We start from the raw sequence: 14,339 nt of genomic DNA, 5'->3' as shown, positions 1-14,339 counted from the left end.
CAGCTTCCACATTGCCTGTGCTTCTTCAGCTCCACCATCAGTGGCCACAGGGAGGAAGGAAGCACCCAGACAGCCCAGGTCTACATCAACAGAACGAAAGAATTAGCAGGGTTCTTAGGTCCTACCTGGCTTATCCAAAGGATTGGAGCCAAATGGGGTCATGGCTTAAATTAGGCAGATGGTTGCCTCAATTCTAAGTTCTTGTTAATGGTTATTAATGAGGACACAATGAAAATGAAATGCCTCCCCATGAAAGGATGAGAAGAGACCAAAGGTGAAAAGACTGTATCACCAGATCCCAGACTGAAGGGGGTCTTAGAGGTAACAGGTCCAATACCACATTTGAGGCTGAAATCCCTGTCCAACCTATCTGTGGCCACCTCCGGGTATGGGGACCTTGGTATCCAGAAAAGCCCATTCCATCTGCCTGGAAAACACTTTTTTACATGGAATCAAAACCTCTTTCCATAATTTCCACTCCCAACACCCCCCCCCCACCAAAATAGAGCTTGCTAGTGACTCACTCCACATCCCAAGACTTTTTGTAAATGACTTCACAGAGTTGGAGACAGGCTTTTGAAATTCTGATGAAATATCACCATCACTCTTTCAATACGATGTTCATCCCTGTTGAATCCAATACTGCCAGTCAGGTCCACTGGCCATGCTGCTCGATCCAACCGAATAGATACCATCAGCCCATAATATTCGTTGAAAACCTGGAGATACTCAGGCCATTCTAGCAGAAATGAACACAGGCAGCCACATACCAAAATGATATGGAAATCAGCTCCGTTACCTAAGACTTCAGATATGGAACAATAGCCTCATCCCTTCATGTCTGACACTTCTGCCAGTGATCAATCCCAATATGCTTAAGAAAACAAAATAGAGAAGCAAGACTCACTAACGCTTGCTGCCATTACCTATGTGCTTTTTCTCTTTAGCTCAGCCTCGTTTTGTGAGCCCCCAGGCATCGGCACACTGGCCCCTGGTGGCATTCGGATCTCATACATCGAGAACACACTGCCAGCAGGCTATTCAGGACCCTGCCCCAATGCTGTCCTCAGATGCTTCTGAGTCCATCTCCTTTGATGTGACCCCTCTTCCTGACCTGTGCAAGCTTGGGGAAGTCACAACCCTGGGCACCTCAGGCTCCTCTCCACAAGATGGGCACTTCGACCTGCCTTGCAGATCACTGGGGAAACTGAATTAACGTGTGTAAGAACACGTTATTCACCACAAACCATGGCACGAATGTCACCCAGGTGGTTGGGAGTCAGAGTCCTGGCACCGCCAAAAGGGCATTCACCAATTCATTTCACCTTTTGGGACCCGGGGATTTCTTATCTGTAAAATGGAATATCTAGGCCTAATTCATCTCTAACTTCTCAGCAGAAGAGATTATGGATGAAGTTACAGTGCACAATGGGTTTTGGAAAGGGCAAAAGAGAGAACAAACATCCCAAAAGCACCCTGTGTGGTGCTCCTGAGGACCAAGGGAAGATGGATGACACAACAGCATGCCAGCCTGGATATCTCTCTCACTACAGCCACACCTCCCTCAGCCACCCCAATACGTGTTGGTGGCAGGGGAGGAGCAAGGAGGAGAGGAGAGATAGCCTTACATAAGCACAAGTGTATGCAGACACACACGCGGACTTTTTTTTCTTTTGGTAAAATATTTACTCTCCTAATTATATATTTTATGGGCTGACAATAACATTGGTTGGCATTTTTAAACCTTGACCAATTCCTGGGGGAACAGAAGTTTACAAACTGACAGGTCAGCTCAAACTTCAAAACTTGCCACAGTGAATTCATTTAGCAAACATTTACTAAGCCCACTACTGTGGGCCAAGCACTGTGCTAGACTCTGGGAATACAGACATGAATAAGAAAGACACAGCCTCCCTAAGGTGCTTACCAGGGGAGAGACTTATGTCCTAGAAATCCTTCTATATTCCCCCTCTAGGTGACAGATGAAGGAGAAAGTCATCAATTTCTATTTGTCACTAATGTGAAAGACCAATTGATTGTCTATATGGGTGACTCAATTTGGAAACGAGATGAAAAGTTGCATGCTGATCAAAATTTCGTAAATCAAATCATGTGCTAACATTATCAGAGGAGCCCACTACTCAAACAAACCCATGGTGAATCCTCTACAAACAAGGCAAAGAATTCAGCTGGTATATTTGAATCTCGGTGAATCAGATATATTTAATACACAGCATAACAAGATGAGAAACTGGTGTTTTTTATCCTTTCCCCTTGTCTCCACCAATTCTCCTATTATCTTTATCTTTATAACATTTCAATGTTCTATGTTGAACATTCTCTGTACAGAATTGAAGCTCATTGGGGGAAACCAACTAAGTAAAAAAATTACAGTTGTAAAGTGCCTGGGGGGTCCTCGTAAGACAGAGTGTCAAATAAATCCAAGTTCTTGCTGCTTTACCACACAGGAAAACCTTAAACAAGAGAGATTCAATTGCTACAATTACCTGCTGATGTGTCTAATACATCCATGCTGAGCAGAACTTCCCTTGCCACCTGGAATGAGCCCTGAAATCCCCATGCCTCAGTTTCCTCATCTCTCAACTAGACTTTGTGCCCTTTAAGAAATGCTTTGGAGGTAAAAAGTGTCAAAAAAGAGCAAGAAAGTATATTAGCAATGATGATTCCATCTTTCAGCTCCTTACCAGCAGAACACAATATATTTAATGTGATGGCTGCGATAATGAGATATCCCAAATGCTTCCAGGGGTTCATCAGCTCTAGAAGAGCAGGAAGAGACAGCGTTGGAGACAGGTTCAAATTTCAGTAGCTGTGTGACCTTAGATTTGTTATTTAAATTCTTTGAGTCTCTGTTTCTTCATCTATAACAGGGGATTGTTTGTTCCAATGAGACAGGCTGAGATATGGGGAATACTTAGCCCAGTGCCAGGCAAAGAATGGGAGTTATTATTTTGGCTATTATCGTGTAGCACTGCATCCTCAGTGCTTGGCACATAGCATTCAATAAATATTTGTTGAGTTAATTAATGGATGAATAATTGTACCATTGAGTTTATTATTACTGCCAAAGCTTTCATTAGAACCCAACCAGGATCTTCAGCCCATTCCTATTCTTTTTTAAGTAAGACAGGTAGATGAACATTTTCTCCTTTTCCTCTTTCTCCTTTCTCTTCTACTTTCTCCAATAAGTTTACCTCTTTATGCATAGGTAAGACAGTGCCATTTAAAACAATGGTACCAAACATGTTATTGGAAAACCCAGTCTTGCAAGGACCATGGATTCATATATCCATCACATTCATTGAGCTGGAGCCATATACTTCTCTGTATCATGTGTTGGGCCCTTGTGTTAGGGGGTCACTCTCCCATGGAGTTCAGAGTCTAGTGGGAAAGTGCTATAATCTTTAGAATATAACATGGCAAGTGCTGGAACAGATGTTATATGCTGGGGGAATGGGGAATGGTAGGAAAAAGATGAATTCTCCCTCTTATGGACAGGATGATAACGGGAAAGGACTTTGCAGAGGAAGAGCCATTTAAGCTGATGGTGATGGAGGAGGAAGACAAAGAAAAAGAAGAGGAGTAGAAGGAGGAGTTGGATTTGTTTTCCAGACAGAGAAGATGGAATGGGAGGAAGAGCACTATAGGGATAGCTAGGGAATAGGTAAAGCTGAGAGTAAATCTTCCTGGCATATTTGGCTCACAGGGAGTGGTTTAGTGTAGCTAAAATACAGAGCCAAGGAAGGAGTAACAACAGAGCCAAGGAAGGAGTAACAAGAGATAGGCTTGGAGCCTAGCATTCATTCAGTTAACAAATACTTAATGAGTCCCAAGGTGTTAGGGGCAAAGGTAACACATTTGCTAATGTCTGAAAAGTTTTCTAAACAGGAATGGAGAAAACTGTAGGAGAATATAACCTTCACATACTGTTGAAGGTGATTCTGCTTCTCAGAAGCTAAGGGAGGCCATGGGTGCATGGAGAAGAAAGCACTGGAAGAGGAGTCAAGGATGCCAGCACCACTGCCAGCTGCCACCACCCAGGCCCCTACTTGCCAGGCGACCTTGGCCAAACCACCGCCCGCTGCAGCCCTGTTTCCTCATTTGCAAGATGAGCAGGTTAGATAATGAATCCTTATAGTCCCTTCTGAATTTAAGAATGACAATGCTTTCTGGTCTCTTTAAGTGACGAAGGGGGTGCAAAGATGGGGTGGGGTCTTCTCAGGGCATTTATTAACTTGTAGCTCCACAGTCATCACTCAGAGGACCCAGAGGGACAGAAGCAAAATCAGAAAACATTTTCAGAAGATCGATGACGGAAGGGGTTGACATATGTGTGAGAGTTTGGGGAATTTATGCAGCCAGCCTCACAGCCATAAATAAAATCCCTTTCTTTTACCCAAAACCTCATTCGAGGGGTAAACACCAAACACTGTAATAGACAATTTGGCTGTATCTCCTGCCCTGTGCCTCACTTGAATGAAAAACAGCCGTCACAAGGCAGGGTAATGGGTTCGGCCGCCTCTTTCCAAACATCCGTATTGTCACCAGCAGACAAGTGGGGCTAAGGATGGAGCAAACAGGGCGATTTATCTCTCAGATTCTTGGTCTCTTCATGCAGCCCCATTCAGAGAGCCACGCATTCTGAGGCTGGGGTTGGGGAAAATCCCAGAAAAACCCAAATGCAAGGAAAAGTGACCCCCGGGAAGGCGAGAGGCGCAGCAGCCCCTTCCCTTCCCATAAGCCTCTCAAGGACCCCAGAAACCCCAGCACAGTTAACGCAAGCCCGGCCCATCTGCGTGCAAGGCTACCTGCTGCTCAGCACAGCTACTTGTGTTTTCTTGACCCACTTCTCTTCTCATCCCTGCCCTACTCCACATCCCCTCTGGAGTCCACGTAATTAGCAACTTTCCATCCATAAGGATTGGGAGACTTTTGAAAAGCTCCTGGCACTCAGGCTAACCAAGGAGACAGGAAGAACAGGTCCTGGCACTGCTGTTTGCGTTTTTCTTTTCTTCTCTTTCTGTTGTCTTAACTCTGCTTCCTGGCCTCTGCAGGAGACTAGGCCCGGTTTGACCTTGCTAGCCAGCAGGGCCCGTGGCTGGAAAGTGGCTGGAAGTGGCCTAGCATGAACCAAAACCGAGGGCCAGCAGTCTTGAAAGAACTGAACAAGCATTGTTCAGAGTATGGGTTTGGGAGCACGAGGGGTCCCTTTGAAGCCCTCTGTTGTGGCAGCCAAGAGAGGGACCTGTCAGCTCTGCTTTCTGCTTCCCTCTCGGAGCACAAGTGTCAGGAGAAGCGAGGCCATGAGGCACTGCCGATTCTGCCTCAATTCCTTTCCGCTTCCGATTAGCGACAAATGGAAATTGATGGGTTGCTACTTTATTCACTCATTTAGAGGGGGAGAAAACCTCACAGTAAACGCTGAATAACTATAGGCATCTTATAAATTAAAAATCTTAAGGATATGAACCGTTTTGCATTGCTGCTAAGCAGAATTGAATTAGGTTTTGAAGTTTCTGTAAAAATGAATGGAGAACTGGGAGGGAAAATTTTGCTTTTTAATTTCTTTTTTTTAAGCATGCAGAGCAGTGTGTCGAGGGCAGGGTGAGGGGGAGAACTGAGTCACCTGTCCACGTTTCTGATTCCAATCAGCTCCTCTGCATTTGCATGAAAAACTGTGCCCGCAAGGTAAAACGGAGCAGCTTACAGAGCTGCAGGCTGGGCTTCTGGCCTGTGACACCTGGCCTAGCCAGGTCTCGGTGGCTCGCCCACCTCTGCCCACACCATGGCCTCCTGACCACCACCAGCACACCGACCTGAATGCAGCTGGAGGAATTTGGGAGCTTTAAGTCAACTCCCTGAGATTCAGCATCATGCCATCTTTGCTCTAAGTCAGCCTCTAACGCTTTCAGGCTCCAACTTAAGATCTAGATTCCTGCCTTTACTCCCAACCCCACCCCTACCCCCATCTGCAGTGTGGGAAGAGGGGCCTCATGTGGTTATCCCTTGGAGTAACCTGCCTGGTATTTGAGTTCCTCTAGGGCTGTCACTTAACCCTACCCCTGGGGCTCTGCTGTTGGATGGGTCATCTTGTGGCCATCAACCTACTTTTCTGGGTTTGTCACTGCTGTGCTCCACCCACCTGTCCACACTAACCCCCATCCCTCCATGAACACATAGACACCCCCGATCCCCAACACCCCACATCTGTCCTAATTCCATGGGTTCTCTGTTGCTGAGCCATCAGATGACCATGCTGTGCCTGCCAGACTGAACTGTGTCCTTGTCCCTGTGGCTGGCTGTGTCTCCAGGACCTAGGACCTGGAGAGCCTCAACCTGCAGTTGACAAGGCTTGTTCAGTCCTGGCAGGGAGGAGGCACCCAACTTCCCAGGCCCGCCCCTCCAGGGATGGGGTGCTGTGGGCTCGATGGAAGCCCGCCTGCCCACACCTAGAGTGGGCGTCCCGCAGCAACAAGGCAAGGGAGAGACTCACATGACCCTGCCCTCCCTCTCAGAGCCAGGCCACGACAAGCAGATCCAATGTCAAGGGCCCTTCCAAGCAGCCAGGCCACCCCAGCAGACTCCTGGCTTCTTCCAAGTTGTGGACATAGCATGCTCTCCAGGAAGCCTTCTTGGACTGACCACAGGAAAGAAGGGACCTCTTCTCCCATCTCCAGCCCTAGATTTGGAATCCCCATGGCCATCCTCACCCTCCTTTTTCCCCAACAGCTGCCTCTTAACCGGCTAGGCTGAACCTACATTGACTGCACCAGGAAGTTATCAGCATCTTTATTCCAGTGGCCGGGGGGTCGGGAGGTTGACCAGATCTGAGTGGTCACCTGTCAGCTGCCTCCACCCCCACCACCTGCATCTTCTCCCCAGCCACACTCAGGGAGGGCACAGTGCACAGGCTGGGCGGCTTCCCCAGGTCCTGTGCAGCACTCTCATGTCCCTTGTGGACACCTGGATAGTGGATGGGGGCACTGCCCCGAGCCAGACCACACTTACCGATCCTCAAGGAGTGTGGGCTGCAGGCGACCATCACGAGCCACGCAGGAAGCAGCACCAAAGGCGCCGAGACGCGGGGCATCTTCTATGAATCCTCATGGAGCCCCCTGCTGGCCTGGGCATGACATAACTCTGCGAGAGAGGGGGTGGGGGGCACGTGAGTCCCAGGCTCCAGCTAGGCAGCTGCCCCACCATCCCAGTGACCCCCAGCTACCAGGGAAAGTCACGGAGCCGGAGAGGCCCCTTTGTCTTTCCTCCCTACACCCTGGGCTCAAAGAAGGCTCAGGTTCTAACTTCAGCCGACATGGGGCAGGTTGCTGTAACTGTGGTTGGATGATTCATGGCATGCCATTAGAAATGAAGAACCTCATCTGCTCTCAGCAAGGCACAGTGGCTCACGCCTGTAATCTCAACACTTTGGGAGGCCAAGGCGGGTGGATCGCTTGAGGCCAGGAGTTCGAGACCACCCTGGCCAACATGGCAAACCCTGTCTCTACTAAAAACACAAAAATTAGGTGGGCAGGGTGGCGCACGCCTGTAATCCCAGCTACTCGGGATGCTGAGGCACAGACTCGAACACAGGAGGCAGAGGTTGCAGTGAGCTGAGGTCGCGCTACTCGCCATTGCACTCCAGCCTGGCTGACAGAGCGAGCCTTTATCTCAAACAAACAAACAAAAACCTCATCTGCTCTTCAGGAATTGGAGCCATGGGTGAGCAGAAGAGGAAGGGATGGGAGAGATGGGAGGATTACTCCATTGCCCCAAATGCAGCACAGGCACTGCACACTGACGAGAGGTGTGAGAAGGAACTGGGTTCAAGACCAGCTCCTCTAATTGCCAATTGTGTGGCCTTCATGAGGGCCCCTTTGTGTCTCAGCTCAGTGTCCTCACATGTAAAAGTGGTATAACAACCCCTCCTGGTGGAGTTGAACTAAAGAAGAATCAAGGTAACATCGGAGAAGCCACCGTGCTCAGGGTCTGGCCTAAATGAGGTGCTACACAAATGTCGGGTCCTCCCTGGCCCAGATGGGAGAGGTCTGTTCCCAGCAAATATGGAGGGCAGACACACACCTCCCAGGTTATCAGCTGCTTTCCACATCTGTTCTACTACCCCTGAAAACCAGCCCCACCCCCATCCTCTACCAATCCCTCTCCTCCTTCCTGAGGTGGGTGGGCCTCTGATGTCAAATCCAGAACCTTGCAGGGGCTGCCTCTCCCCAAGGCAGCCCATGCCTTGGCCCCCACTTAGACCCAGAGTCTGCCGATGACCAGCTCTGCTTGCTTCACTGGGGTGAGGGTGCGGTTGATGAGCACCTGGATATGCTAATCCCAGGTGCCTGGGTTGGGAGAGTAGCATTAACATGTTTCGACCTGGTGCGGTGGCTCACGCCTGTAATCCTAGCACTTTGGGAGGCCAAGGTGGGCGGATCACGAAGTCAGGAGATGGAGACCATCTTGGCTAACACAGTGAAACCCCATCTCTACCAAAAATACAAAAAATTAGCTGGGCGTGGTGGCGGGCACCTGTAGTCCCAGCTACTCGGGAGGCTGAGGCAGGAGAATGGCATGAACCGGGGAGGTGGAGCTTGCAGTGGGCCAAGATCGTGCCACTGCACTGCAGCCTGGGCGACAGAGCAAGACTTCATCTCAAAAAAAAAAAAAAAAAGTTTTATCCTCCATCCCCTAGACAGACAATCCAATAGGAAAATGGGCAAAGGTTTGAACAGACACTTTACTAAAGAAGATATCCGAATGGCTTACAAACATTTGAAAAGGTGCTCAGCCTCATTAAGTATCAAGAAAATGAAATTTTAAACCACAATAATATAACCACTGTACACCTACCATAATGATTTTAAAAAAAAAGACAACAGCAAGTGTTAGAAAGGATGTGGAAAAACTGGAACTCTTATGCAGTGTTAGTAGGAGCGTAAATTGAAATACGTACTTTGGAAAACTGGTCTACTAGAGCTTTACATCTAGCCTAATGACCCACTAACTCCATTCCTAGGTATGTATCAAGCAGAAATGCAGGTATATGATCACCAAAGACATGCATACATAGCAGCACTCTGGTGGTTTCCAGTTTTCCCAAACTGCAAACTATCCAAATGTCCAGCAGCATGATGGAGAAATATATTATATATGCACACAGTGGAATGTTATACAGAAATGAAAATGAATAATCAACAACTACATGCAACAGCATGGATGAATGTCATAAATATAAGATTTAGCCAAAAAAAGACTGGTACAAAAGATTACACATTCTAAAGACAGAATAATTCTGTCTATATAAAGTGTAAAAATAGATCAAACCACTCTGTGCTGTTGGAAGTCCAGTTTCAGGTTAGGGTGGTGACTGGCAGGGGACATGAGGGGACTCACCGGTGCTGGTGATGTTCTCTGGTTTTCACGCTGAGTGTTGGTTACAGAGCTGTGTTCCCTTTATGAAAGCTCACTGAGCTATAAACTTATGATGTGTGCACTTTTCCTTATGTGTGTTATGCCTCAGAAAAAAATTTTGTTCAGAGACACCCTGCCTCCCCCAGCATACTCAACATTTCATCTACACTCAGAGCCTTGTCACTTCCTGTGCATAGAGCATCCCTTCTGCCCAAAGAATACCCCTCTGCTCGCCCCTGCTATGGCCAGAATGGGGCCTCTCTGTGAGCCATCAGCATCCTGGCATGGCTCCGAGAGCAGCACTTTTCCTGCCGCTGTTGTTGTCTTTATGCGTCTACGCCTGGGATCAGTACGTGCTCCTTAAGGGAAAGGACTGTGTCCAAGTTCCTGTTGCATCCCCAGAGTCTATTTATACATAATAGGTGCATAGCACATATTTGTTCAATGAATGGAAGGAAGACCTCAAGCAATCGCCTGCTAGGGGTAGACAGAGGAAGATAAAGAGTAAAGGATGGGGGTGAAGGCAACTCCGCTGTTGGCAAATCAGGCCCAGAATCTTTGTTCTTTAATTCATGGGTGTTGGTGCAGGGATAGATTAAAGCAAACACAGTCTCAGGAGAAGCTAGACATTCTTACTCATTATGGATAAAGTTGATTATTCAATGATTTTATGTCTCCTTACTAGAATTTTAGCTCAATAGAGGTGGGGCAAGGACAGGAATCTTGTTTGGACTATATCCCCAGGGCCTAGAACAGTGCCTGGTATATTATACAGCCTTAATAAATATTTGTTGAGTGGATAAATGAATGAACAAGGAGAAAAAAACTGTAATAATCTCATTAGGCTATATAAAAGTACTACTAAATACAATCACTTACCTCAAATGCCTTCCATTTATGCCTGATCAGCATGCTGCACCATAATTATTATGCAGACTGCTAAACAGGTGTCAGATTACCCTGTGTAAATTGTATCTGATGACAGAACTACACTCAGTTCAGTTCGTGTAGGCCTGAGGAACTGAGTGTAGCTGCTCACGGCCCCAAACACTGGTGGATCCTGGAAACTACTTTTTTTTTTTTTTTTTTGAGATGGAGTCTTGCTCTGTCACTCAGGCTGGAGTACAGTGGCACGATCTTGGCTCACTGCAACCTCCACCTCTCAGGTTCCAACAATTCTCCTGCCTCAGCCTCCCACATAGCTGGGATTACAGGTGCCCACCACCACGCCTGGCTAATTTTTTAGTGGAGATGGGACTTCACCATGATGACCAGGCTGGTCTTGAAGTCCTGATCTCAGGTGATCCACCCGCCTCAGCCTCCCAAAGTGCTGGGATTACAGGAGTGAGTCACCATGCCCAGCCGAGACTACATTTAAGCATGACAGTGGCTCAGGTCCTGGGCTGCTCTTGGGCCTCAGCTCTGTGACCCCCTAGACACAGTGATGAGAAATAATTTCCTCTTAAACCTTACAAGAATGAAAAGAGCCACCATGTTGCATGTCTGTAAGGCTCAGTGGCTTGCAAAATTCTTTGCACAGTTTTTATCATAGTTAATCCACGGAACAAGCTCTATTACAGATGAGGAAGCTGTGCCCAAGAAAAGATACGTGTCTAGCTGAGGGTCACACAACTGTCTGGAGGCAGAGCCAAGGCTAGACAGGTCTCTCACTCCACTAGCTTTTCTATCTTAACTGCTACAGAGCAGAAAGATGAAGCTTTTAGATTCTTCATCAAAAAAACACAAAGACATTTGCGGTCTTATTTTCAGCTTAACATTCAGATAAATCTAGTCTTAGGAACTAACAGTGCATCCCTCATTAACTGAAAATATTTTAATAATTCAGGGGCAAAAAAAGAAATTATCCTGAAGTTAGAGCACCAAGACGCTCTTTCCACGACCACTACCCTCCATGGGGGGTTTCTCCCCTGCCCATGGTGTATTCTCCTCCACCTGCCTGCATGCTGTGGCACTGACATCGACAGCTCAAGCCCAGAACACTATGACTGCACACCTGCCTCATAACATCTCCACCTGGGGATCCCACAACACGTCACAAACACCTTGTCCTAAAGAGAAGGCGTAGTCTCCACCACGCCCGCCACCTGCTCCTCCTCCTACTTCTTCTTAGTAGGTGGCACCACAATCCACCAGTCACCCAAACCAGAAGGCTGAGAGCCTAGATTTCTCTGTCCCCACACCCCCACATTTAATAAGTCCCCAGATCCTGACAGCGCTGCCTCCTAAATACCACACTTTTCTCTCCGTCACCACCGGCTGTCCAAGTACAGACATTTGTCAGCAACAACCTGCATCTCTGCAATAGCATCGTCATTCGGGCCCCCATCCTCTAGTCTTTCTCTCTCCATTTGGTTCTCCATATAGCAGCCAGGGGCTTGTTACAGAAATACAAACTTGATAATGACACACTCCTGCACTAAAGTCTTGGGGAGCTCTCCATTGCACAGCAGATCAGGGCAATCCCCTCACTCTAATAGATAAACCCTCCCATGATCTGGCCCTGCTCACCTGTCCCTACCCTGTACCCTACGGCACCTGATGCCCCAGCAGAGGCAAAGGCCCACTCCCCAACAAAAGTTGTGTGCTTTCACTGTGCCCTCTGCCCGCTGCAGGTGCTTCTGCTTGGAATGCAGTCCCATCCCCTGATGGACTGCAAGCTGTGTTTTCCAGGTTCAGCTCACTGCCTCCCCTTGAGGCTTCTGTGATCCCCTCCCCATCTGCTGCCACCATACCCTAACACGCCTCACTGGGACATACATCCTACCTATGACGACGATGCTGTCTGGACAGCACCAAGTACCCAGCACCCTATCTGACACATAGTAGGTGCTCCAATAATATTGGCTGAATGAAATGAACAGATGGGGTCAATATGAAATAAATTCCCAGTTTGGTGTGTGCATTTTGTATATGCACCATAATTAAAACAAACAAGCTAAGCAGACATAATGCCACAGATGCAGGCAAAGAGGAATCACGATAATATATGCTGAGAAGGGGAGAGAAGCAAATGTGTACTGCCCTCTGATTCTGTGCCTGGGGCTTGGTCTGGCTGCCACAGGTAAGAAGACAGGGTTGAGTCCTACACTGCCATGTACTAGCTGCACACCTTGGGCAAGTCAGCTAACATCTCTAAACCTTGACGTCTTCATTTGTAATAGGGGGATGATAATAGTTCCCTCGTGGAATTGCTATAAGGATTGCATAATAAGATGCTGTGCACTGCTGCTCGGAGTAAGCACTCAATAATAAATACTAGCCAGGCGTGGTGGCTCACACCTGTAATCCCAGCACCTTGGGAGGCCAAGGCGGGTGGATCACGTGAGGTCAGGAGTTTGAGACCAGCCTGGCCAACATGGTGAAACCCTGTCTCTACTAAAAATACAAAAATTAGCCAGGTGTGGTGGCAGGTGCCTGTAATCCCAGCTACTCGGGAGGCTGAGGCAGGAGAATTGCTTGAATCGGGAGGCAGAGGTTGCAGTGGGCAGAGATCGTGCCACTGCACTCCAGCCTGGGTGACAGAGCAAGATCTGTCTCAAATAATAACAATAATAATAATAATAATAATAAATACTAACTCTTCGCAACCATGTACTCACCCTGTAAGATGGCATTGCATCTCCATTTCACAAATGAGGAAGCTGAGGTTCAGAAAGGCTCAGTAACTTATCCAAGCTCATGCAACAAAAACAGCAATGCTGGGTTCAAATTGAAGTATGTGTCTAATCATATGCAATCACAAATCCTAGGCCCCTGCTTTGACTACAGTTGAATTCAGCAGTGTTGGCAGAATTTAGGTTGAAAGCAGGTATGTCAGTACAGCTTCCAACCTCAGAGGGCCTCTGACAGTCCCCACCTAGACAGAGTTGGGCCTCAATCCCATATTTTAGGTAGTCTGGAAGACAGAGAGTTCAAAAACAGAAATTCCCATCTATTTGAGACTCCTGCTCTCAACACCCGACAAGAGCCTTGCTGATCCTGAGTGCAGAGGGAAGGCCCAGACTGGACAGAAGCTGGGCTCGGTCTGGCTCTGGGCCTTACAATGAATGCTCATGAGCAGTTGCCCCCCTCAAAGCCTGCCTTTTCCTCCGCCAGTAACATGGGAATGGCAGTGCCTACCTCCGGGGTGATAAGCGCCAGGAGAGCAGGGAGCAATTCGGGCTTTTCCACCTGTGTCCTCAGTGCCTAGCACAGGCTGGCACATAGTAGGCACTCAGAAAGTATCTGTTGGAATAATAAAAGAGTCCAATCAGAGAATGTATGTGGAAACACTCTGTCAACTGCAAAGCATTTACATGTGAGTAGTATTTGGTGCCATTGAAGATGAGGAATTTACAATCTAGGTACTATTTCTCTACCCACGAAGGCTCTCCTCCTTTGACCCTCCAGCCTTCGCTGTCCGCCGCTCATGGGGCATCATTTAATCACATGCTGTCCCCCAAGGGCCTCAAAGATGCACTGTGAGCACCGCACTCAGAGCTGAGGCTCCCAAGTTCTCACCTCTGCTTAACCATTTACCTGCCTGCGATGTGTCCTTACCTTAACACCAAAAATCAGGTGTCTCCACTTTTCCCAGAAGGGGAAGCTCATTTCCAGTTTTTTACAATTGCGAGACTGGATCCATTTCCTCAAGCTAGAAGATCCTCTAACATCTCTCTCAATGGAAAGAGACTAGCCCCCTGGTTCCATGCTTGTATTTTGAATACAAGCCCCATAAGGCAGGGGCTTTAACACGCTTATTCTCTTTCAGCACCTTGGACAGCGCCTGGCAAGTAGCAGCCTACACATACTGTCAAATGCATGAATGAATGAATGAATGAATGAATGAATGGATGGATGGATGGATGAATGAATGAATGAATGGCTATTTCACTTTGCATTTT

At 47.7% G+C, this 14,339-nt stretch overlaps 1 protein-coding gene across 1 annotated transcript in view; it reads right to left on the bottom strand.

The window, feature by feature from the left end:
- Positions 1-7,294, bottom strand: part of GRIK4 (glutamate ionotropic receptor kainate type subunit 4) — a 332,638-nt gene extending 325,344 nt beyond the window's left edge. The window contains exon 1 of the mRNA XM_028834083.2: positions 7,030-7,294. Within this exon, the coding sequence (XP_028689916.1) occupies positions 7,030-7,111 (82 nt within the window). The 5' untranslated portion in view covers positions 7,112-7,294. The remainder of the gene's footprint in view (positions 1-7,029) is intronic.
- Between the last annotated feature and the right edge of the window lie 7,045 nt (positions 7,295-14,339).

The sequence above is a fragment of the Macaca mulatta genome, chromosome 14, assembly GCF_049350105.2.
Source record: "Macaca mulatta isolate MMU2019108-1 chromosome 14, T2T-MMU8v2.0, whole genome shotgun sequence".
Taxonomy (NCBI): domain Eukaryota; kingdom Metazoa; phylum Chordata; class Mammalia; order Primates; family Cercopithecidae; genus Macaca; species Macaca mulatta.
Note: the sequence above shows the minus strand (reverse complement) of the source record. Positions and strands in the feature narration are given on the sequence as shown.